Consider the following 26202-nt stretch of genomic DNA (forward strand, 5'->3'; position numbering starts at 1 on the left):
GGAAGGATGGGTGAGTAAGTTTGCAGATGACACGAAGATTGGAGTTGTGGATGGAGCTGTAGGTTGTCGAAGTTTACAAGAGGATATAGACAGGATGCAGATTTGGGCAGAAAAGTGGCAGATGGAGTTCAATCTGGATAAATGTGAGGTGATGCATTTTGGAAGGACAAACCAAAAGGCTGATTACAGGGTTAATGGTCAGTTACTTAAGAGTGTGGATGAACAGAGGGACCTTGAGGTTCAAATCCATACATCCCTCAAGGTCGCTGCACAGGTTGATAGGATAGTTAAGAAGGCCTATGGGATGCTAGGCTTTATTAATAGGGGGATTGAGTTCAAGAGTAAAGAGGTCATGTTGCAACTCTACACATCTCTGGTGAGACTACACTTAGAGTATGTGTTCAGTTCTGGTCACCTCATTATAGGAAGGATGTGGAAGGTATGGAGAGGGTGCAGAGGAGATTTACCAGGATGTTGCCTGGTTTGGAGAACAAGTCATATGAAGCAAGGTTAGTAGAGCTGGGACTTCTCTTTGGAGCGTAGAAGAATGAATGGGGACTTGATAGAGGCATAGATAGGGTGGATAGCCAGTATCTGTTTCCCAGGGCACAAATAGCAAACACCAGAGGGCATATGTACACAGTTAAGGGAGGGAAGTTTAGGGGAGACATCAGGGGTAAGTTTTTTACACAGAGGGTTATGGGTACCTGGAATGACTTGCCAGGGATGGTGGTGGAGGGTAAAACATTAGGGGTATTTAAGAGCCTCTTGGACAGGCACATGGATGAAAGAAAAATGGAGGGTTATGGGGTAGTGTGGGTTTAGTACTTTTTTAAAGGAATATATGGGTCGGCACAACATCGAGAGCTGAAGGGCCTGTACTGTGCTGTAGTGTTCTAGTGTTCTAAAACATATCAAATGGTGGAAGGCCTTGATAAAGTGAATGTGGAGAGGATGTTTCCTGTAGTGGGAGAATCTAAGACAAGAGGATACAGTCTCAGAGTAGAAGGGCGTCCTTTTAGAATGGAGATGAGGAATTTCTTTATCCAGAGAGTGGTGAATCTGTGGAATTCTTTGCCACAAGCAGCTGCAGAGGCCATGTATATTTAAGGAAGAGATTGATAGATTCATAATTGGTTAAGGCATGAAGGGATACAGGAGGAAAATGAGATTGGGGCTGAGAGGAATATTGACGTTGCAAATGGCCTAATTCTGCTGCTATATCTTAAAGTCTTGTATCCAGCAATGTAAATGTGCAAACTGAGTTATTTTAATTCATTTCATCCACAAGGTCTGACCGATCAGATTGGCTGCCTGCTTTGTTGGTCTGACCATTCTCAATGTTAAATTTACATGTAGCATAAAATACTGATCCTTCAGCTTCTTTCTGCCAGTTTGTTTAGGTGAAGAGAATTGCAAGTGAGCATGCGTTCATGTCAGCCAAATGCAAACCAAGTTAGTCTACCAAATGGTTAACATTGATCCAAATTACTTTGTTTTATTATGGTCTGTAAACAGAATTTCAGAGGCTGGACAGCCTTATATTCTAAGTGATTGCGCATAGGGAAGATCTTGATTATTTTTCCACACTGTCTGAGGATGTTTGCAGACTGAGCTAGAAACTTTGTTTGGTGCTTGTCAGGTGCTGATCTTTAAATTTAGCAAAGGGGGGGTGGCCTCGGTCATCACTTCCACCCTGTGGTGTTTGACTAGTTTGATCTTTGCTAAAATACAGTGTACTTTAACCATAATTACGCAACGTGCCAGTGCCCATCATTCAGTAACTACCACATTGACGAGTCCATAAACCAGCTGTGAAAACTCTAGCATGAACACTTTTATTAAATCACCTGCGCACACAAGATCATTGAAATGAGGATGAAATCTTTCTCGATATCACTAGAAATCTGACAATTGAGGTAGTAAAAGAGAGGAAGTGTGCTACAAAAATACAGGGCATGGTTGTGGTTCAAGCTTTCCTACCTAGTGCTTTCTACAGCATTCTCATACATAAACATTTTTTGTATACAGAGAGCACAACATGAAGAGTTGGAGAAAATTGAAAAGCAGATCCATAAATCCTCTAAAGATAAAGATAATGCCAAGCCTTTGGATAAACCAGAACAGTAAGTTTTTCACTACTTAGTATTCACTTTAGCTAATTGCTTTTCAACTGTAAACATTTTCTTGGTTCTGGTATTCCATTAATGGTTGATATTGATGTGGGAGAATCAGATTTAATATTACCAGCATATGTCAGAAAATTTGTTATGCAGCAGCAGTACATTGCCATACATAAGCTGTAAATTACAGTAGGTATATATTTAAAAAGTTAAATAGTGCAGAAATAGGGAAAAAATGTAGCGTGATAGTGTTTATGGGTTCAATGTCCATTCACAAATATGATAGCAGAAGGGAAGAAGTTACTTCTGAATTGTTGAGGGAGGTGGTGTTAGACTAAAGTTCACATACTGTGGATTTGCACTGTGACTAGTGATTATTTCCATTCAGGTTTCTCTATGAACTATCTCAAATCGTCAACTTCTCCGAACGTGTGTTTTGCATCCTTTTCCAATCTACTTTCTTAGAAAATATTGCCGCCATCAACCGTAAGCTTGAATTAATGGACAAGTTATGTAAGGTACGTCTTCTCATGGGGGGGGGGGGGGAATATGTAACTAATCTAATTGTAATCGAAAAGCACAAAGCTCTTCACTGATGCCTTGTTTAATGGTACCTTTTAGGGATTGTGAGAAAACTATAAAATCATAGTTCAAGCTTAATTGTCATTCAACCGTACATGAATACAGCCAGACAAAACAGTGTTGCTCTGGAGCCAAGGAGCAACACGGTGCCAACAGCCACACACAGCACAAAGTACATATAGCACACAAATAAGGTAGCAAGCACTTAAGATATTGAAGTACAGTCACACAAAAAAATAGTCTTTGCATTTTTGCATCTTCAAGATCTCAAAAATGGTTGAAATGGTGTGGCCAAAACTGTTGCAACCTTAATGGATAAAGAATGAACTATATAACAGAGAAAAGGATTAAAACATTGAATGAATGAGCAAAAAAGTAATGTAGAAACAAGATGTATTTTTATAGTTTTGTACTACTACTGAGTAGATCTTAACATACCTCAATGTAAATAGTGGACCTTGAATTCAAACACCTATATCTTGAGGGTGAGATATAAATGGACCGTTACGCTGGGGAGCTGTCCAAAACCTAGGTGCAGTGGTTCTTTCGTAACTAAAATATGCCGTTCTTTTTTTTTAAAAAAAACCCTGCAGTTTCCTTTGTAGAGCTGTGTATTTGGTCAGTTATTTCAGCCCAAGGGTTTTTGGTTTTATGTAAGAAAAGGCAGCCAATCGGCACCAAGCCTACTCTGGCGTTATTGAAATCATGGCATATCCAATTTTGGTCTTTAATGTATGGAAACAGTATTAATGCCAGTACCTATCATGCAGGTTATTTTCTTGAAACTGAATGAGAATTTTGTGAAGATTATGGGTGATGTACTGGGATCTCTGCATCACATCTTTTATACAATCACAAGACACTGGTGGATATTAAGAACATCAAGTACTGTAGGTCTACCCCTCTAGCGAGTCACTCGATGGCAGTGGAACTGGACTTGTTGAGGACCATTTTTCGACCTGCTACAGGAAGGCATCGGAGATGGTGCGCGGTCCAACAAACAATGTAAATCATCGTCTTGGACACTTGTGATGGCAAGACTCTGCTGAACATTGGTAATGTCGAATGCTGCAAGTCAGGTTCATTAGTGAAACTAGCAGGAGAGCTCTGCGGCCTCGGATATTGCGTGGAGCAGGTACTCGTCCTGCAGGGTCTCCTGTTGCAGCTGCCTCGGGGAAGGAAATGTTGGAGGCGGTGTGACACAGTGAACCCCCGTGTTGGGTTGGGGCTGATCCCTCCCATCACTGCGGCTCTCCAGTATTCTGCTGGTGGAGGACAAACTGGACTGCGTTCGACTGTGGCTGTACCGGCACGTGATGATCAGACTGGTGTCTGCTTGTTCTTGGAGAACCATGGCTTCAGGACACATCCATGCACCGTCAGTCTACAGGACATGGGTTATATTATTACTCTTTGTGATGGTGTGTTTACTACTTACCATAATTCTATGTGCTGTATGTACCCTGTGACTGTTGTACTGTTGTGTGTGACTGTTGGTACTGTGATTTGTACCTTGCTCCCGGAGGAAGCTGTTTCATTTGGCTGTATTTATAGGTATTCACATATGGTTGAATGTCAATTAAACTTGAACCTGATGTGTTCATTATTTTATTTAATTTCCAGATTGGTTCCATTAAGCTTATTTGCTGTTCTGGGCAATCAGTGATGTAAATGTCTCAATTAATGCCAGATAGATTACACAAAATACAAGAAAAAAAATTGGGTAGGGTGGGGATGGCTCAGTATGATTTATTTGGGACATATTCTCCACATCACCCTTGGGGTTACCACTTTAATCTCAAATTTGGAAATCTCCCCAGTCTAACTTGGCATGTAGCCTTCCAGCTTTCAGGAAAAAGTTCAAGAGTAGCATTGGGAAAAGATCTGGAGGATTATTGGAAGGTTTCACTCAATGCGTAAGGGCACGCTGCACTAGCAGTGCTACAGATGGGTTTGTTGTGTCAAATAAACACAAAGATGTTTTCATGAAGGGAGCGTTCAGTTAAGCCAAGTTCAGTTAAAACTGGTCCATGTAATCGTCTTCAAAGTTTATTCATTGTAAGTGAGAAATTGTTTTAAAGTAAGACTGGATGGTGTTTAACTGCCAATTCTATCAAAGAGGCAATTAGTACATCTTTTCAGAAACACATTGCCCGGAAATAAATACCCCATTGGTTTAAAAGCTCACATTATCTGGCATGGTGGCATCAACGTTGGACTTCGGGGCGAGAGGTCCCGAGTTCAAATCTGGCCGGCTCCCTTGCATGCTCTCCATCCGTGCCTAGGTTGAGGGTCGAGCTAGCAACTCGATCTTGTTTAAAAAAAAAAATACCTGGAGGGGGATGGGCTCCACCGGGTTTCAGATGCCCAATACATGCGGTACAATGAGCAATCACCGAAAAGATCAGTGCCTAAAGCTTGTCATACACAGCGTATTGTACTCACTTTGCATTTTGACATCTTATGAGAATCATTCGTGTGAGGAACAAAACAATTTAATAATTGGGGAAAATTATAAATTTTTAGATGTTCACTTAAACTAGCACACTGGTTTTTGGGATAATGATTAAGTAATAACATTCCAAGTTCATTTAAATGGTTTATTTTTTCTTCTCCCATCAGACGCTGCAAACAAGTACTGGTGTAAAGCAGGTACTGAGTTTGATTCTTGCTTTTGGAAACTACATGAATGGTGGGAACAGAAGTCGAGGCCAAGCAGATGGCTTTGGTTTGGAGATTCTTCCTAAACTTCGAGATGTGAAGAGCAGTGTAAGTGTTTAATAGCTGGACTGATTGTGACGGCTTGACTCCATCTAGATGTACAAGAGTTGCCCGAAGAGTTAAATAGTGTAATTTATTTCTGGTGCACAGTTTGAGCATTGCCTTGAGGTGGAGAAAAACATGAGCAGGATAACAGCAGGTAGATGAATAGGAATGTTTTCCATGCTGGAGCAAAACATAAAAAAAAGTGCACAGACTGTAGCACAGTAGCATTGTACAGAATAAATTTATTTGTAGTAATGCTAATCCAGCTCGAGTTACTACAGTGCAGAAGGAAGCCATTTAGACTGTTGACTCAATAGTCTAACATCCATTTCATGTTCCATTTTTTTTAACCGTGGTCCTGCATATGATATTCAATCATTTATAAACTTCCCTTTCGACAGTCTATGTTCACCTCACTTTTTAACAATGCATTCCAGATAATAAACTAAGTTTTATTCACTTGTTCATGGATCTTCCATCAATCTCTTGAAATCTAAACCCCTTTGGTGTTTTGACTTGCATTAATAAAAACAGCTTCCCTCTATTTTACCTGTCGAAACCAGCCAAGAATGTGCACACTGCTTTCAAATCTCCTCTTAGCCACACTGCTCCAAGGAGTTTCTTCAGTTCGCTGGTATCCAGGCAGATGCTGAGTAAAGATTGAAATGCAGTAACGTAAACAGCAAGGCATCTCTGCTATTTCTACCGAGGTTCAGATGCTATCTGTCTGCTGTAGGCAGGGTATTAAAATTATAGCAAGAGGTGCTGGCTAATGTAGTTGCCACCTGCAGCTGGAAGTGTGGATTGACATGGTAAGTATGTACTGCAAATGGGTGGTTTTGATCTGTGCATTTCGCTATGATTCCAGGAGGATATCAAAGAATGTGGGTATCAAAGGAGTGATCTGTGTGCAGAGCTGCTTGACGAGCTTGAGATCCAAAGTGAATACTGCCCATCTGTATTCCCCAAGAAGGATGTGGGAAATGAATTCAGAGACGGATAATATGGATCAGATCAGTTTTGAAGAGAAAGAGATGTCATGAATGCACAAGGGTTGTTAAATCCACAGTGCAAATGGGGAGGTAGCTGGCACCCTGACAGCGTTTTATGTCTTTGTTAGTCAGAAGTGAAGTGCCTGAAGACTGGAAGGAATACTGCTCATTTATTTAAACTCTGCACTTGTTGCAAGTATAAACAAGGTAGCCATGGGTTGGTGAGACTTGGTTAGTGCTAGAACTACTGGAGGGAATCCTGTTGGAGTCAATTTTGTCTCTTTGGAACGACATGCCGATGAGGGATAGTCAGCATAGTGTGGTGCAGGTCTTGCCACTCTCATTTGATTGAATTTTCAGAGAAGATAATTAAAACAATTGATCAAGGCAGGGTAGTCAGCATTGTCTATATGGACTTCAGTAAGGTATTTGATTAAGTTTCCACATGGTAGGCTTATGCAGGAAGTTAAGGCATTTTATATGGTGGTTGATATCTGGATCACTGAAACATGGGTGGTGGAATCAGATGCAATCACTTAGTTTAAGAAAAGAGTACAGTTGATGTTTCAGGCCAGGATATCGACTTTTCTATAGATGCTGCCTGGCTTGCTGAATTCCTCCAGTATTTTGTGTATGTTGCTTGGATTTCCAGCATCTGTAGACTTCCTCTTTGCACTGTTTGAGATGCTTTGACAGGCCATCATTTAAGTAAGTCATAGAAGAACGTCAACCTAATGGGATTAATATAGATGGGGAATAAGGTTAGCATTGATGGGGTTCGGTGAAGGGTCCGTTTCTAGCAGTACAACTCTTACTGCCCGTTATGCCTGCTAGCGTTTAGGGCAGCAATGAAGGTCCTATATATCTGTCTGTTCTGAGCTACTGTGATGTAGAAGGATGTTTCATTGCTGTTTCCCTAACATTTTTTTTGGACCGGTCAGGGTTGCTTGCCCTGAGCTGATCCCCCAAACTTGGAGGACCAGTAGACCACTCTTGCTCTGGCCTCTACCCTTTAACCTTTTTGTCATGGGTGACCCGACCAAGGGCCAAAGCATAGCCTTGACTCCAGCCAGCATAGCTCTGAGTCGTATAGGTATACAAACCTCCAAACCACACAAGATTGAGGGCCTCACATAGAAGTACAACTCTACTCATTAGATATTTATAGTCATGGTGAAATTATGATTAATGTAAGGATCTCGTTATTGGCCTCAGGGAATGTCAGGACAATCCTCTTGATGAAACTCGCATCAGGCAGTATCTGGTAAAATGTGATTCAGCTGGTGATAAGATGGATTTATATGCTAAATTCTTCTAATTTGACCTGTTCTGCATGTGCTTCCAGATGAAAACCTACTTGCATAATTTGGATTTAATCCCAATTGATTTAGGCAAGGCTAGAAATATTTCTAGGGAAAATGTAGGGCCTTTGAATGTTAAACTAAAAATATAATTCATTTTCATCGTGCAAGCTCTGCAGTTGTGAGTGCGTAGACATGTTGAACACGATCAACACTCACATCATTTCACATCACTCAGATGATTTAAAGTGGACAGTTCAGTTTAATGAGGAGGCTTGGGCAATTGGAATGTCTTCAGAAACAGTAAACTGTCACTGGTGAAGTGTGGGTTTAGTAGAATATTTTTATTGCATCAGTTAAGCTTGACATGGTTGGGATGTGGGACTGAGAAATCGTAGCTCCTGACTGTGACGGATATAAGCACATAGGTCAAAAATAGCTTATTAAAACGATTAACATGAGTTCATTTCCTTTAGTAGCACAGAACAGCCTCAGTTTATTTCCAGTTACTGAATCTTCTGGCTAGATTAAAAGTTATATTTAAAATGAGCTGAATCACTACTCAAAAAGTTGGCCATGTGTGCAAAAGCAGATTGAGTCATTACCAGTGAATGAGGTCTTGATCATTTTTAGTCTCAACTTCTGATCGGTATTTCCCTTAAATTCATTTTCAAAGAATTCTAAACTTGGAATGATGTACAGAAATGAAACACAATACCATGATGACATTTGAACTGACTCTTACTGTACCTGCAGGCCATGCTCAATTGCCAGAACTTATAATGGACAGAGTGGATGAGGAGGGCATGTTTTCATTAACAGGAGAGCAGCATTTCAATGCATGCAAGCATGGTCAAGAAATTAGGCTGTTGCTCAGATCAGACATCAGAATGGGGAAGAAAGGTGATCTCAGTGATAGATAATTTCAGATCCAATTTGTCATTTTAGCTTCAATCCCAAGTATTCTAACAATCTGGATTAGCCTTCCGTTTCTGAGGGACCTTATCCGTATACAAGAATATATAAAACAAAACTAAACTGGTACATACTGCTAAGTCTTTGAGAAATGGAATCAATTTTTTTCAGTCATCTCTCCCTAACAAAGCCATGCTTACTATCTTTGAGTCATCCCTGTTTTTCACCGTGTTAATTTAATCCTGCCTCTCAGGTTTTCCTGTGGCACCTCCCTCCCCCCCCCCCCCCCCAAAAAAAAACTAACACACTAACTTTCCTAACACTTTCATTGGACTCATGGGCCTGTAATGATCTGGCTAAATTTTCTGAGACATATATTTTTTTTCCTACCCTGCTTGAATAAGGGTACCATATTTCCTGCCCTCCAGTGATCTGGCACTTCACCTGTGTCTATTGAAGAATTAAATATGTCTGACAGCGTCTTTGCGATCTCACATTTGCTTCCTATAGCATCCTGGGAAAGTTCTCATCAGATCTTGGTGATTTATGCACACTTGGAAAATGCATGGTCATGCACTTTGGTAGTAGAAATAAATGTGCAGACTATTTTCGAAAATCCAAAAATCTGAGATGCAAAGGGACTTGGGAGTCAACTTGCAGGGTGTCAGGAAGGCAAATGCCATGTTAGAATTTGTTTCAAGAGGTCTAAAATACAAGAGTAGGGATATGAGGCTAAGGCTTTATAAGGCACTGGTGAGGCCTCGTCTTGAGTATTGTGAACAGTTTTGGGCTCATAAGAAAAGATGTGCTGAGATTGGAGAGGGTTCAGAGGAGTTCCACAAGGATGATTCCGGGAATGTATGGGTTATCATGCGAAGAATGTTTAATAGTTTTAGGTCTGTACTTGTGGGATTTAGGAGGATGAGCGGGAATCTCATTGTAACACCTCGAATGTTGAAAGGCCTAGTCAGTAGATGTGTAAAGGATGTTTTCCCATTATGGGAGAGTCTAGGACAAGAAGGCACAGCCTCAGGATAGAGGGGTGTCCATTTAAAACAGACGTAGAGAAATTATTTTAGAGAGAGGGTGGTGAATTTGTGGAAATTGTTACCACAGGCAGTTATGGAGGCCAGGTCATTGTGTGTATTTGAAGTAGAGCTTGTTAGGTTCTTGACTGGCCACAGCTCCAAAGATTACAGCGGGAAGGCCAGGGAATGGAGTAGAAAGGGGTTGGGGGAATAGAATCAGCCATGATGAAATGATGGAGCAGACTCGAAGAGCCAAGTGGCCTAATTCTGCTCCTGTGTCTTATGGTTAAAGCCTATTAATACCACTAATGTTGAAACGATTTCTGAAACTTCATCTCTGTGACTGAATTCTCAAATTCTGATTTGATGAATATTCAGAAGAGAAATGTTCATTGAAAACCTTCTATTCATCCACTTCTGCTCCACACCACACATGGCCACGTTTTTTAAATCATTGACGAACCCTATTGTGCTCGGATTATTTTCTTACTCTGACATATCTGACATAAATTGTTCTAGTAATTCCTTTAATCTTGTCTGCAGTGATATTTTGTACCCACTCTTTACCTTTTAGTTTCTTTCAAATGTCTTTCGACCCTCGACTAGGAAGGGGAGGAGGGAAGAGAAGAGAGCGGTATTGATAGGGGATTCTATAGTCAGGGGGGTGGATAGGAGATTTTGTGGGGAAGATCGGGAGTCTCGGATGGTATGTTGCTTCCATGGTGCCAGGGTCCGAGACATCTCAGATCGGGTGCAGGTTATTCTCGAGAGGGAGGGCAAGAATCCAGATGTTGTGGTCCATGTAGGGACCAATTACGTGGGTAGGATGAGTGAGGGGGTCCTGTGTAGGGAGTTCGGGGAGTTAGGTGCGAAGCTGAAGAGCAGGACCCCCAGGGTAACAATCTCTGGATTGCTACCTGTGCCACGTGCGAGTGAGGCAAGGAACAGAAAGATTATAAAGATTAATATGTGGCTGAGAGGATGGTGCAGGAGGGAGGGCTTCAGGTTTGTAGATAATTGGGCTTTGTTCCAGGGAAGGTGGGATCTGTTCCGAAGGGACGGTTTACACCTGAACTGGAGCGGTACTAACATTCTTGCAGGGAAGTTTGCTAGTGCTTCTTGGGGGGGTTTAAACTAAATTTGCAGGGGGCAGGGATCCAGAATGTGAGAGAGGATAGCGAGATGAAGAATAAAGGACAGGTGGGGTCTACACGGTTCCGAAATATTAAGTGTGTAGTAGAGAAAGGTGAGGCGGAACAAGTGATAAGGAAGACACATGTACAGAGGGATGGTCTGACGGAACATGGAGTTAAATGTGTTGAAAGAATAAGTAAATTTAGGAAGCACAACAAAATTCTAGGGGCGTATAGCCCGATGGGAGATCGGGGAGCTGGGTTAAGCACAATAGACAGCGATTCAAAAAGAGAGAGGAAAAATGGGCTAAAAATTGTATATCTGAATGCACGAAGTGTCAGAAATAAGGCGTATGAGCTTGAAGCCCAGGTGAGAATGGGTAACGATGATGTTGTTGGGATAACGGAGACATGACTGCAGGGAGATCAGACCTGGGAAATGAATGTTCAAGGGTATAGGTGCTATTGTAGGGACAGAAATGTGGGCAGAGGGGGTGGGGTGGCCCTGTTGGTGAGGAATGAGATTCAGTCCTTTGCAAGGGGGGACATAGGGTCAGGAGAAGTAGTCTGTGTGGATAGAATTGAGGAACAGTAAGGGCAAAAGGACCCAAATGGGTGTTGTCTACAGGCCACCAAGCAGTAGCATGGATATTGGGTGCAAGTTGAATAGGGAGTTAACATTGGCATGTGGCAAAGGTAATGTCGCAGTAGTTATGGGGGATTTCAACATGCAGGTGAACTGGGAGAATCAGGTTGGTGCTGGACCCCAGGATAGGGAGTTTGTAGAGTGCCTACGGGATGCATTCTTGGAACAGCTTGTACGAGAGCCGACCAGGGACAAGACTATTCTGGATTTAGTGTTATGTAATGAACAGGATTTGATAAGCATTCTTGCAGTAAGGGAGCCATTAGGAGGTAGTGATCATAATATGATAAGTTTTTATCTGCAATTTGAGAAGGATAAGGGCAGCTCGGAGGTGTCAGTGTTGCAGTTGAACGGGAAACTATGGAGCCATGAGGGAGGAGCTGGCAAAAGTTGACTGGACGGATATCCTAGCAGAAAAGACAGTGGAACAGCAATGGCAGGTATTCTTGGGAATAATGCACAAGGTGCAAAATCAGTTCATCCCCCAGAGAAGGAAGAATTCAAAGGGGGGAAAGGGGCCACAGTGGTTGACAAAGGAAGTCAGAGATTGCATAGCATTAAAAAAAAAAGGAAGTATGACAGAGCTAAGGTGAGTGGGAGGACAGATGATTGGGAAATTTTTAAGGAACAACAGGACTTAACTAAAAAGACAATACGGGGAGAAAAAATGAGGTACGAGCGCAAGCTAGCCAGGAATACAAAAGGAAGATAGCAAAAGCTTTTTTAGGTATGTGAAGAGAAAGAAGATAGTTAAGAACAATGTTGGGCCCTTGAAGAATGAATTGGGTGAAATTGTTATGGGAAACAGAGAAATGGCAGAAGAATTTAATGAGTACTTTAGATCTGTCTTCACTAGGGAAGACACAAGCAATCTCCCAGATGTATGGATGGGCCAAGGACATAGGGTAACAGAGGAAATGAAACAGATTGACATTAGGAAGGAAACGTTGATGAGAAGACTGATGGGACTGGGGATTTGTCAGCCTTCAGGTCCATATGGTCTGCATCCTAGGGTACTAAAAGAGGTGGCCCTGGAAATTGCGGATGCATTGGTAATCATTTTCCAATGTTCCTTAGATTCAGGATCAGTTCCTGAGGATTGGAGAATGGCTAATGTTATCCCACTTTTTAAGAAAGGAGGGAGGGAGAAAACAGAGAACTATCGACCTGTCAGCCTGACATCGGTGGTGGGGAAGATGCTAGAGTCCATTATTAAGGATGAAATAGTGGCATATCTAGATAGCAGTGATAGGATTGGGCCGAGCCAGCATGGATTTACCAAGGGTAAATCATGCTTGACTAATCTGTTGGAGTTTTTCGAGGATGTAACCAGGAAGTTAGATGGGGGAGATCCAGTGGATGTAGTGTACCTCGATTTTCAGAAGGCATTTGATAAGGTCCCACATAGGAGATTGGTGGGTAAAATCAAAGCTCAGGGCATCGGGGGGAAGACATTGACATGGATAGAAAACTGGTTGGCAGATAGAAAGCAAAGGGTAGCGGTGAATGGGTGTTTCTCGGAATGGCAGGTGGTGACTAGTGGGGTGCCACAGGGCTTGGTATTAGGACCACAGCTGTTTACAATTTACGTCAACGATTTGGATGAAGGCATTGAAAATAACATCAGCAAATTTGCTGATGATACTAAGCTGGGTGGCAGTGTGACATTGTGATGAGGATGTTAGGAGAATTCAGGGTGACTTGGATAGGCTGGGTGAATGGGCAGATACTTGGCAGATGACGTTTAATGTGAATAAGTGTGAGGTTATCCACTTTGGGAGTAAGAACAGGAAGGCAGATTATTATCTGAACGGTGTAGAGTTAGGTAAGGGAGAAATACAAAGATCTAGGAGTCCTTGTTCATCAGTCACTGAAGGTGAATGAGCAAGTGCAGCAGGCAGTGAAGAAGGCTAATGGAATGTTGACCTTTATTACAAAGGGAATTGAGTACAAGAGCAAGGAAATCCTCTTGCATTTGTACAGAGCCCTGGTGAGACCACACCTGGAGTATTGTGTACAGTTTTGGTCTCCAGGGTTAAGGAAGGACATCCTGGCTGTAGAGGAAGCTCAGCGTAGATTCACGAGGTTAATTCCTGGGATGTCTGGACTGTCTTACGCAGAGAGGTTAGAGAGACTGGGCTTGTACACGCTGGAATTAAGGAGATTGAGAGGGGATCTGATTGCAACATATAAGATTATTAAGGGATTGGACAAGATAGAGGCAGGAAATATGTTCCAGATGCTGGGAGAGTCCAGTACCAGAGGGCATGGTTTGAGAATAAGGGGTAGGTCATTTAGGACAGAGTTAAGGAAGAACTTCTTCTCCCAGAGAGTTGTGGGGGTCTGGAATGCACGCAGTGGAGGCCAATTCTCTGGATTCTTTCAAGGAGGAGCTAGATAGGTATCTTATGAATAGGGGAATCAAGGGATATGGGGACAAGGCAGGAACCGGATATTGCTAGTAGTTGATCAGCCATGATCTCAAAATGGCGGTGCAGGCTCGAAGGGCCGGATGGTCTACTTCTGCACCTATTGTCTATTGTCTTTGCTTTCTTCACTTGAACGACGCCCCTTTTTACATTTCAGTATACCTCCTGTACACCTTGATCAAGCTTTCCAAATTCTTCGATATCTGGAGCTCCTTGGACTTGCTCTACTTGCCTTTCATTGTTATTGGGATACGTTGTCTCTGAACTCTCATTTCAAGTTTAAATGTTTCCCACTTGTTAAATGTAGACTCAGCTGCAAGTACCTACTCTCTCTTCCTTTTCCAGTCAAATGATTTGAAATGTGCCTTTCCCTTCAGTACAGTAGCTTAATTTCCAGACATCCATTTCATAAATTGTATTTATTATAACTACTTAAAATATCTTTTCCCATTTGCACAGTTACATTCCATAAGTTTATGTCCAGAGCTGCCACTTACTTCTGTCATTGGATTATTTATGTACAAGCTTGAAAAGTTCTCCTGAATGTTCTTTAATAATCCCACTCCCTCTGCAACTTTTATACTAAAACAATCCCAGATAATTTTGACAATAGAAAATAGGTGCAGGAGTAGGCCATTTGGCCCTTTGAGCCAGCACCACCATTCACTGTGATCATGGCTGATCATACACAATCAGTATCCCATTCCTGCCTTCTCCCCATATCCTTCGACTCCGCTATCTTTAAGAGCTCTATCTAACTTTCTTGAAAGCATCCAGAGAATTGGCCTCCACTGCCTTCTAAGGCAGAGCATTCCATAGATCCACAACTCAGAGTGAAAAAGTTTTTCCTTAACTCTGTTCTAAATGGCCTACCCCTTATTCTTAAACTGTGGCCTCTGGTTCTGGACTCCCCCAACATCGGGGACATGTTTCCTGCCTCTAGCGTGTCCAATCCCTTAATAATCTTATGTTTCAATCAGATCCCCTCTCATCCTTCTAAATTCTAGTGTATACAGGCCCAGTCGCTCCAATCTTTCAAAATATGACAGTCCCGCCATCCCAGGAATTAACCTCATGAACCTACACTGCACTCCCTCAATAGTAAGAATGTCCTTAAGTTTGGAGACCAAAAATATACACAATACTCCGTGTGGTCTTGCCGGGGCCCTGTACAACTGCAGAAGGACCTCTTTGCTCCTATACTCAACTACCCTTGTTATGAAGGCCAAAGTGCCATTAGCTTCCTTCACTGTCGGCTGTACCTGCATGCTTACTTTCATTGACTGATGAACAAGGACACCTAGATCTCGTTGTACTTCTCCTTTTCCTAACTTGACACCATTCAGATAGTAATCTGCCTTCTTGTTCTTGCCACCAAAGTGGATAACCTCACATTTATCCACATTAAACTGCATCTGCCCACTCACCCAACCTGTCCAAGTCACCCTGCATTCTCATAACATCCTCCTGACATTTCACACTGCCACTCAACTTTGTGTCATCTGCAAATTTGCTAATGTTACTTTTAATCCCTTCACCTAAATCATTAATGTATATTGTAAATAGCTGCGGTCCCAGCGCCGAGCCTTGTGGTACCCCACTAGTCACTGCCTGCCATTCTGAAAGGGACCCGTTAATCCCTACTGTTTCCTGTCTGCCAACCAATTTTCTATCCATGTCAGTACCCTACCCCCAATACCATGTGCCCTAATTTTGCCCACTAATCTCCTATGTGGAACCTTATCAAAGGTTTTCTGAAAGCCCAGGTACACTACATCCACTGGCACTCACTTGTCCATTTTCATAGTTACATCCTCAAAAAACTCCAGAAGATCAGTCAAGCATGATTTCCCCTTCGTAAATCCATGCTGACTCGGACCGATCCTGTTACCGCTATCCAAATGTGCCGCCATTTCATCTTTTATAATTGACTCCAGCATCTTCCCCACCACTGATGTCAGGCTAACTGGTCTATAATTCCCTGTTTTCTCTCTCCCTCCTTTCTTCAAAAGTGGGATAATAATAGCTACCCTCAAGTCCTTGGGAACTGATCCTGAATCTATAAAACATTGGAAAATGATTACCAATGCGTCCACGATTTCTGGAGCCACCTCCTTCAGTACCCTGGGATGCAGACCATCAGGCCCTGGGGATTTATCAGCCTTCTGTCCCGTCAGTCTACCCAACACCATTTTCTGCCTAATGTGAATTTCGTTCATTTCCTCTGTTACCCTAGGTCCTCTGGCCATTATTATATCTGGGAGATTGTTTGTGTCTTCCCTAGTGAAGACAGATCCAAAGTACCTGTTCAACTTGTCTGCCATTTCCTTATTCCCCATAATAAATTCACCCGTTTCTGTCTTCAATGGCCCAGTTTTGGTCTTAACTATTTTTTTTGCTATTCACATACCTAAAGAAGCTTTTACTATCCTCCTTTATATCCTTGGCTAGCTTACCTTCGTACCTCATCTTTTCTCCCCGTATTGCTTTTTTAGTTATCTTCTGTTGCTCTTTAAAAGTTTCCCAATCCTCTGGCTTCCCACTCATCTTTGCTATATTATACTAACTTTTTATTTTTATACAGTCCTTGACTTCCCTTGTCAGCCACGGTCGCCCCCTATTCCCCTTAGAAACTTTCTTCCTCTTTGGAATGAACTGATCCTACACCTTCTGTATTATTCCCAGAAGTACCTGCCATTGTTGTTCCACTGTCATTCTTGCTCGGGTATCCTTCCAGTCAACTTTGCTCAGCTCCTCCCTCATGGCTCCATAGTCATGGTTCCACTGGGGGAATCTGAAATCCGCTGCAATGACCCTTGCAGTGCATTTGTCCAAATGTCTGCTCGCTCTGCTGATGCTTAAGAATATATGCTATGCACCCAACAAGAAGATCAGCCCCTTTTATTTTGTTCCTAAGCTTGACCCATGGGCCTTTTGAAGAATCTTTCAGGATATCCTCCCATATTTCTGCAGTAATGGACTTGCTAGTCAAATTGCAGTAGCACCTAAAGATTCTATACACCTTATAACAGACACTCACTCGTATACCTAATGTCACTTTATGCATGTACATACTGTACAATCTGTATATAAGCTATTTAATTTTTTGTTTGTGCTGCATCAGATCTGGAGTAACAATTATTTTGTTCTACTTTACACTTGTGTAGTGGAAATGACATTAAACTGTTGGGTTATCAGTCTTTTAGCCATATCTTTGGTAACAATATTATATTGTGATCAGTATTCTATATTTCTGACTTGATTGTCAGTGTTTGCATTTTTCTTCATTATTTGACTGTACTTGTTCCCCACCCCAATCTCCTGAACTGTCCATCTATTCTATATCCCATTCTCTTGCCAAATTAATTTAAATAGCTGCTACTGTGCCCCATGGACTGATGTCGTCCTTTGAGGATGTCAGGATGTTGAACTGATTACACTCCAGGTACAACCTATTCCGCTTGCGCAGGTCTCACCTCACCAAATCAAAAATCGAAAGCACTCACTGTTACACCTTTGCTCACAAATATATGCGATTTAGCTTCCTAAAGCTATATTCACTGGCACGTGTCACCAGAATTATCCAGTAGTTATCATTTTGGGTGTCTTGCTCTTTTTGTCTGTGACCTAATTTCGTATATTGTCTATATTTCCTTCATCTCCTGCCTGGCCAGGTTGTTTCCTGATCAAGTACTCTTCAAGCCTGGATTTTAATCAGCTACTTAACTTCCCAAAGTAAAAATTCTGTGTACAGTATTTGAAAATTTCAGTTATCTTTTGTATTTACCATTCCCAGTTTGTCTAGAGTATCACTTTTGTTCCCAGTCCTTGTGCTTTGATCCTTTAAACTTCCAGTGGACGGTTCATTACTGATGTTTTGCAACAGCAATACACTGTCCCCTCCATCCCTTGACAAAAGAGACAAGTTCCAGTCTTTGAACTTGTTATGGCTTAAAATGGGAGCCTTGAAATTAATTTTGAAATGATTATTTTGTTTACTTTAAGCAGTGAATCCCAATGATCTAATTGGGGATTAGAAAAGTTAATACTCCTTGACGGTGTGGGAGCTGATTTGACATGAATAGTTGGAATAACAACAGCAGTGAAGTACTTATCGGTTAATGATTTCTGGTTTTGCTAATTTCCCTTCTGCACACCATCAATAACCCCTACATGTCAGTCAAAGTAAATGAATTTAAAACTGAATAGTGGAGAAATGGCTTCAGATATTTTTTCCAGTATTCCTGATAAAACATGGTTTGAGTGACTCATTTCTAAGCCATTGCCCCAGCATTGCAATGCAGATGCTTAGAATAGTCAACTGAGTTCTAGTTTTGTTTGTGTTGCTACATAATTATACTAAGCACAAAGTACAATGTACATGGGATGAATTATTTCTTGGAGAGGTCAGTGATCAGAAATACTACAACGCACAGGTGCTGCTTGGCTTGCTGAGAATTTCAGGCATTTTATTGTACCTTAGCTTTCCAGCATCTGCTATATTTTACCTTAAAATTTTGTTTTTTGAAAGGTGTAATTCCATACTTTCTCTTGTAATTGGGGAGAGCATTTGATTCCAAAGAGTGCCATTTTAACCTGACTTATTTTGGCAATGCACATTCTGAAAGTTTCAGTAAGTTGTACGGATGGAGATGCCCCCTTGGATCATGTCCTCCATCCAATCTCCCTTTGTCGCTAGACCCAATGGAATCACTACAATTGGGAGGCTCATTTATTCAGTTGACCCTCTCCCCTCATGTAATCCTTTAGGGCAGGGGTTTCCAACCTTTGTTTTATGCCATGGATCCCTACCGTTAACCAAGGGCCTGTGGACCCCTGGTTGAGAATCCCTGCTTAGGGAAGTGGCCAAGTTAGTATTTGCTGTTGCCAACAATTAGGCAATATGGGTTTAATGTTCTTCACCCTGTTTTCAGCTTTCTGTCCCATCTTTAGCTCATTAGTGCAAGATTCTTTAAAGCCAGTGCAAGAGGTAAATTTTAGAAAGGCGCACAAGAATCATTTGAAGAAAGTAGCTCACTGGGGTTGGGGGCGGGGGGGGGCAGCACATATGGAAACTAGATGTGTTGCAGGAGGCAAGCGCGTGTTTCTTTTTTGAGTTCTTTTGGGTGGACCACCAGTTTAGTTTCTGCCTGCCGGAGTTCAATAGAATAATAAGACCAACCTGTCATGCTATAACGAAATACAGTACAGCTGAAGAGGTTTGGGGTGGGAAGGGGCTGCACGTAGTGATTTTGGAGATGATTGTCAATTTCTGAACCTGCAACAGTAATGTGCAGATAATCAGTACATAATGACACTTCTCTCACTCTTTCAGGACAACAGTATTAACCTCCTCTTCTACCTGGTATCATATTATCTGCGTAATTTTGATAAGGTACGTGGATTTTTGTGAATGCTTTTATAATTTTTGTGATTATTATATCGTTAAGTGACTATTTTATTAACTTTATCATCTAATCTAATGATGTTGGAAGGATATAGTTTTTAAAATCCAGCTATTTTGTCTTAGGATGCAGGTACAGAAAAAAGTGTTTTCCCTTTGCCAGAACCGCAAGACCTGTTTCAAGCTTCACAGATAAAGTTTGAGGACTTTGAGAAGGACCTCCGTAAACTGAAGAAGGACTTGAAAGGTAGAGGCTTCTGTTCTCTTTAGGCTTGCGTGCATGTTTTTGTCTGACTTACTCATTGAACTAAAAGAAGACTATTAAATCAACCAAAATCTCTCCATTATTTTCAATGTTCATGATTGTTACTTTGTGCAAATTGATTTTTGTGTACTGTACCTATGAAAATTTTAACAAAGTTAATACTTCATTTTGGTTATTTAAACATCATTTTATCACAATCACATTTAATTTATCAGGCTTGCTGTAGTAAGGCAGTGTCTAGCATTTGAGTCAGAAGGTTATAGTTCAATCCCACTTCAGGGAACTGAGTAGAAGATCTTGGCTGACACTTCAACACTGCTGAGCAAGTCCTGTGCTATCAGATGTAGCCACTTTCAGATCAGACTAAGTTGAGACTCTGCTTGTTCCCTCGGGTAGATGTAAAAGATCCTAAGGAACTGATTTGAATGAGTTTTCACTCCAAACGTCCAGTCCAATATAAATCTATTAAGCTTCACTTTCTTTTTTTTTAAAAAAAAACAAATTGCTATTTTGACAACTTGCTGTTTGCTGATTAATTTCTACCTTTCCTAATTCAAAGCATTATCCGTACTTTGTCGATCCCAAAGCAGTTTATGGCCAAAGTTTGTGAAAGGTGCTTTATAAGAATTATTATTTTATAGTTCAGTTCGTATAGTTGTACATGAAACAACAATGGAGTAAACCTTTTGTGAGTACTCTTTGGGAAAAGCTAATATTGCAACTTCTGCTACCTCACAACAAAATGAGTTACAATTAATATCTTTAAGTATACAGAGGGTGTATGTGCTGTTCGTTTCTGTACACACGACAGGAAAAAAACTATACCAAAAGACTTGTAATACATGTTATCTAGCCTTTCTGATTTGTGCATTTGTGCTGAATGAGGCATTTTCCAAGAGTGCATCCTTTAAGCTGAAGAAAGGCTGCACCATATCTGGTTGTTGCAAGTAATGATTTTCCTTGAAGTGTTTGGCTGCCAATCTGATATTTATAGATGACTTTATAGATTACAGTGGAATAAAATTACTTTGTCCTTTTCAAGGTGGTGGAAAAGCTAAGAGGCAGGGAATTGCCATTAGACACAGTTGTATTAGCTAATGGCCATCAATGTTTGACCATCTATGAAATAGATGAAGGAAATACATTTCTAAGGTGTATAACGGGTGGAAAGTGTAATTTGTGCTCAATCTGCCTAGTTCATACCTCATCTAAGTAGATTCCAGCAACTGCTTGTAAACTGCAGAGTTTTGATGCTGAGTCCCAAATAACTAATCAGTTGAGTGAGATACTGTGGATTCCAGTTAATCGGGACACATCAGGGCCAGTACATTTTTGCCCAATTAAACCACTGCCCCAATTAGTCCTAGCTTCATGGGAAAAATGTAAACGGTATAAAAAAGACAAACTGCCCATTAAACCGAGTAACAAATTACTTAAATAAAATACAGAGCACATTAGAACACCACCAGTACTACTGCTGTACTATAATACTGCACTAGTCCTAATGGCTGTTGATGGAAAAAGTCATCCTGTGTATGCTGTCATGTCCCTTTGACTGTAAATGAACAAAATTAGCACAGACACCTAGTAAGATAATGGACTGCCTCCATACAATGCTTTTGACTATTCTCCAAATCTTCATTTTCATTGTGACGTTCAAGACGATCATCGTTACGTTCAAGATCTTCATAGTTCCTAACTTGCTGAAGTCGTAAAATGGTTTCATTTTCACCCCCATAGAATGCTGGAGGAACTCGGCAGGCTAGGCAGCATCTATGGAAATGAGTGAGCAGTCAAGGTTTCAGGTCGAGTCACTTCATCAGGACTGAAGAAACAAAGATGGGAGGTCAGAGCAAGAAGGTTGGGGGGAAGGGGAGTAAGAAATACAAAGTCGTAGGTGATCGGTGAAACTGGGAGAGGGGGAGGGGTGAAGTAAAGAGCTGGGAAATCGATTGGTGTAAGAGATAAAGGGCTGGAGAATGGGGAATCTGATAGGAGAGGACAGAAGGCCATGGAAGAAAGGGAAGGGGAGGAGTACCAGAGGGAGGTAAATGGCAGGTAAAAAGATAAGGTGAGAGGGAAATGAGAATGGTGAAGGAGTGGGGTGCAACGTCATTGGAAGTTGGACAAATCGATGTTAATGTTATCAGGTTGGAGGCTACCCAGACTGAATATAAGGTGTTGCTCCTCCAACCTGAGTGTGGTCTCGTTGTGGCAGTAGAGGGGACCACAGACTGACATGTCAGAATGGGAAGTAGGATTAAAATGGGTGGTCCCTGGGAGATCCCACTTTTTTCTGCTCGGCGGAGCTCTCTCCTAGTCTACGTTGGATCTCACCGATCTACAACAGGCCACACTGGTTGAACCGGATACAGCAGATGACCCCGACAGACTCACAGGTGAAGTGTCGCCTCACCTGGACGGACTGTTTGGGGCCCTGAGTAGTAGTGCAGGAGGAGGTGTAGGGGCAGGTATAGCACTTGTTCCATGGAAATCGATTTTGTGAAATTCCAGTGATGCATCCCCCACTTCTCTTTCACCTTTTCATATTCCTATTTCCCCCTTTCACCTTACCTCAGCTGCCCATCACGTCCTTCTGGTGCTCCTCCCCCTTCCCGTTCTTCCATTATCTTCTGTCCTCTCCTATCAGATTCCCTCTTCTCCAGCCATTTATGTTTCACCAATCAAATACCCCGACCTTACTTCACCCCTCTCCCTCTCCAGATTTGACCTATTGCTTGTATTTCTTACTCACCTCCCCCCCCACCTTCTTGCTCTGACTTCTCATCTTTTCCCCCCCCTCCAATTCTGATGAAGGGTCTCGGTCCAAAACGTCGACTGCTCGCTCTTTTCTACGGTCACTGCCAGGCCTGTTGAACTCCTCCAGTATTCTGTTTGTGTTTCGCTTGGATTAGCAACATCTGCAGATTTTCTCATTTGTCATTTTCACTCCCAGCTGTTTTTGGCATCTCCAAGCCTGAATGATTGATATCGCAGTGAGCAAAATATTTCTCATTGTCTTACTAATTTCTCACCAACTATCAGTTACAAAAATAAGCATGGCTTTTAGAACGCAAACACACACACCAATTTTAAAAACTTTAAAAACATGGTGTTGTCTAATGGCCACACAAGTGTGTGCAACTGACACTAGTTAGGAACTGTTTGGCAATAGTCTCCTGTCCCAATTATGTGGCATAATGCCCCAAATAAATGAAGAGAATCCTGACTATAATCTTGATTAGTTTATGGTCTTTAAGAGTCGTCCCAAATAAGTAGCTCCTCTAATTAATTGGAATCTACTATATTTGTATATTAGGAGAACTCAGTTATGAATATTACATGGGAAGGGGAATTTGCAGCCATGATCATCAGTGCCTGAGCAGGCCAATATGCCTAATTGTATTTTAACCTCGATCATTTTTGCCTTCATGTATTAATTCTTGGCACACAATGAATGCATAGATTTGTTCAATTATTCTGAAACATATTTTGCTACGCTACTATTCATCTGTTATAAGAAAATACTTACTGGCTATTGTATTTTAGAATTGTTAGTTTTAGTGAAGAGGCATATAATTCCAAGGACAAGGGTGGGGGTCCTGTAAAAGAAATGAACTGAAATTTGGTCACATTAAAGTTGTGAAAGAAATGTAGGATTCTGTTTTTTAAAACAATGTTTTGTAATATATATTTTGGCTTTCAAATTAGTGCAAGGCTAGGAGGTATCTGTTTCTGTTGTATTGATATAATGCAATACACAGCAAAATCTATGGGAAAGTATTTTCAACATGCTAAGAATGGCTGCAGTTCAAAATGGGTTCCCCTCTGAGCCTGTACTAATTAAACACTGGAAAGTACTGCAGTTCATGTTTTTGGAAATACTGTATTTGAAGTGAAACAAGATTATCCACGCCATTGTTTCCAGAGAGATGCCTTTTAATTAGTGGTTGTGAATGATTGGATTTAAGTGGCCTGTGTAATATGTTCAGAGGAAAGGAAAGTGAATAAGCGATTATGAGGCAGCCATCCCACATCTTTCAACTGTGCAATCCCATGCAAGTTTCTCTTGGGGACAAGGAGTAAGAATTTGCCACCCTTTTATTTTTAAAGGAACATAACTGTATTAGTGCATGTACCAAGCTGAGCTCACAGCAACAGTTTAACCTCCATATTCCATGGCTTTGTGGAAGCCTGATCTTGCTCTTCTTTGAGGCATGCGGCATGTAGTTTGTGTAGCAACCTGATCTGCTTTTGATCTTCCACAGCTGTCAACAGCCTTCCTCAAGGCAGTCATAGCAAATGATGGCTTTTGCTCTGGCTCCATTCTGCGCTGGAAATTCCAGCATTCAGCACATGACTTAAATCAACTCGACCTGCAGAGAAAATTTTTAGATCACCAATCTTTGAAGAGCACCAACAAGGGCTTTGAGTTTCAATTGCTTGTAAATCCTACAACTTCGACCCTTCCCCAGTTTTTCCAATTCCTACTCCAAACCAAAGCTGGGAAATGCAAGGAAAAAGATCAATCTCTTCCAAAAAAAAAATCGTGATCTGAATTCCATTCAGGTTATTACAAGCAAACTCAGAATATAGACCAAATGCTTCCAGCTGCTTAGTTATAACATTGTGATTGGTAAAACTTTTTCTCCAGGCAGAATACATCTCGGTGCATACTGAAAATCTACGTTGTTGGGGAAAAAAAGCTGAATTAATGAATGATGCTAATCTGAGCAAAAACCTATCTGCTGGATTTTTTTTGTTTCTAGTGGCGTGTGATTGTGGAATGAAGGACATTACTGTCTACAAAACTTCAGTGGGCATTTTAATAGATGTTTTCCTCTTTCTGATGTAGCATGTCATCAGAGACCTGCACAGGTCTGATGGGTCTTATAGTAGTGATGAAATGAAGGAGGCACGGGACTGCAGATGCTGGAAAACTGCAGCAACACGGGGGGGGGGGGGGGGGAGATCAGTGGATCTGGCAGTATATATGAGGAAAATTAACAGTTAATTTTGGGTTATGGCCCTTCAATCAGAACTGGAAAGAAAGGGTGGAACAGGAAGGAAAGAAAATAACAATGTGAGCATGGGCGAGGACTGTAGGCATTGAGCAGGAGTGGTGGGTGAGAGGTGGATACAGGTGAAGGCGGTAGTAAGAAGGTGAGAGTTGAAGGAGAATAAGGAGTTGATAGGCAGGTGAGGGAGGGAAGAGATTGGGTGATAGGCAAGGGAGGAGAGTGATATCAAGTTGGTTGAGAAGCCAGTTGTATTCAATTATATCTTTTAAGATATTCAACAATGTCATTAAAGCATTTTATTTTATGGATTATTATAACATTTAGATCATTCACATGGGTTTGAGGTTGAAGGTGGAACTGTCAGTAAACAGACGTGATTATTTTTATTGCATTATAATCCTTTTGTTTTAAAATACTTTCAAGAATTAGACTCCTCCCATGTTATGAAGGAATTATTTCTGTTGAGAGTAAAGCCTTAGTCTTGACAATTCATGAATTTGTTTAAGTGGGCATCAGGACTTGACACTTTGTATTGTTTTCTGATGATAGTTTCATTGTCATAACAATGAATTCAGAGCCAGTATATACAATGGATTGCGGATGATGGAAGTGGTTATGGGAATGATCTGTTTTCGAACAATTTCTTAAGTGTTGGATTTAAGCTTTGCAGTTTTTCATGCTGATTTATTTCTGGTATGTTAACCAATATTTATCCAAAGAGAATTGGTTAAAATACACAAATGAGGAAAGAAAACGGCCATATATTATATTATTTCAGAGTTTGCGATGCATCTTGAATTTGGCAGCAAAATATTGGAAACATCAGCTGGTCAGGCAAAATCTGCAGAAGGAGAAATGGAGTTTGTGTTTCAGGTTGAGGACCCCTTGTGCTGACGCAGCCTTATCTGAATGATTCCAGCATGTTTGTTCTTGCTTCAGATTTCAGACACCTGCATTTATTTAAAAAAAGTTTCACTTACTCTCAGTTCCTTTAAGGGCCCGTGAAATAAAACAAAAATACTTTATACCTGGTGGCACTGAATCACCTGAATATTACAAGGTTTTGTTAGAGAGTGGAAGAAAATTGACATAAATCAAGCTTGTTTTCCCTGGAATAGGGGTTGAGCTGTTTACTAAGGAAATATCAAAGTATTTAGTATTAGGTTGGGTGGAGAGGAATCTTTTAACATTGCTGAAATTATTGTAGACAAGCAGCCACACCCTTAGAGACTTTCTGAAAGATACAGGAAGCACTTTACACACAACTTGGTAGATGTAGCTCAACTTATTTTAAAATCTGAAATAAAAGATTTAAGGGAAATTCAGAGAAAAATAATTGGATGACGCTGTGGAACAGATCTTCAGTGATCTCGTAGATTGAAGGAGCAGGCTTGAGGGAGTGAACTGTCCATTCCTCATCCTATGTTCCACAGTAGGCTGTGCTATTTTAATCTCATCTATAGCAAGGTGTCCTGCAAAATCTCATGAATATCAAATGGACAAGCCAAGCAGACAAAAGATCACATTTGGTTGCTCTGAATTTTGTCTTGGTGTCTCTTTGCTTGCATTCATCCACCTTCCTTTTAAACTGAGATGC

General features: G+C 41.2%; 1 protein-coding gene across 2 annotated transcripts in view; it reads left to right on the forward strand.

The window, feature by feature from the left end:
• The window catches only part of fmn2b (formin 2b), a 464635-nt gene that overhangs the window by 267482 nt on the left and 170951 nt on the right, over positions 1–26202 (forward strand). For both annotated transcript variants that reach the window (XM_073050587.1, XM_073050588.1), the window contains exons 9-13: positions 2032–2126; positions 2512–2641; positions 5328–5474; positions 19251–19310; positions 19446–19566. In XM_073050587.1, the coding sequence (XP_072906688.1) occupies positions 2032–2126; positions 2512–2641; positions 5328–5474; positions 19251–19310; positions 19446–19566 (553 nt within the window). The remainder of the gene's footprint in view (positions 1–2031; positions 2127–2511; positions 2642–5327; positions 5475–19250; positions 19311–19445; positions 19567–26202) is intronic.

This window comes from Hemitrygon akajei, chromosome 7 (genome assembly GCF_048418815.1).
Source record: "Hemitrygon akajei chromosome 7, sHemAka1.3, whole genome shotgun sequence".
NCBI classification, from domain to species: domain Eukaryota; kingdom Metazoa; phylum Chordata; class Chondrichthyes; order Myliobatiformes; family Dasyatidae; genus Hemitrygon; species Hemitrygon akajei.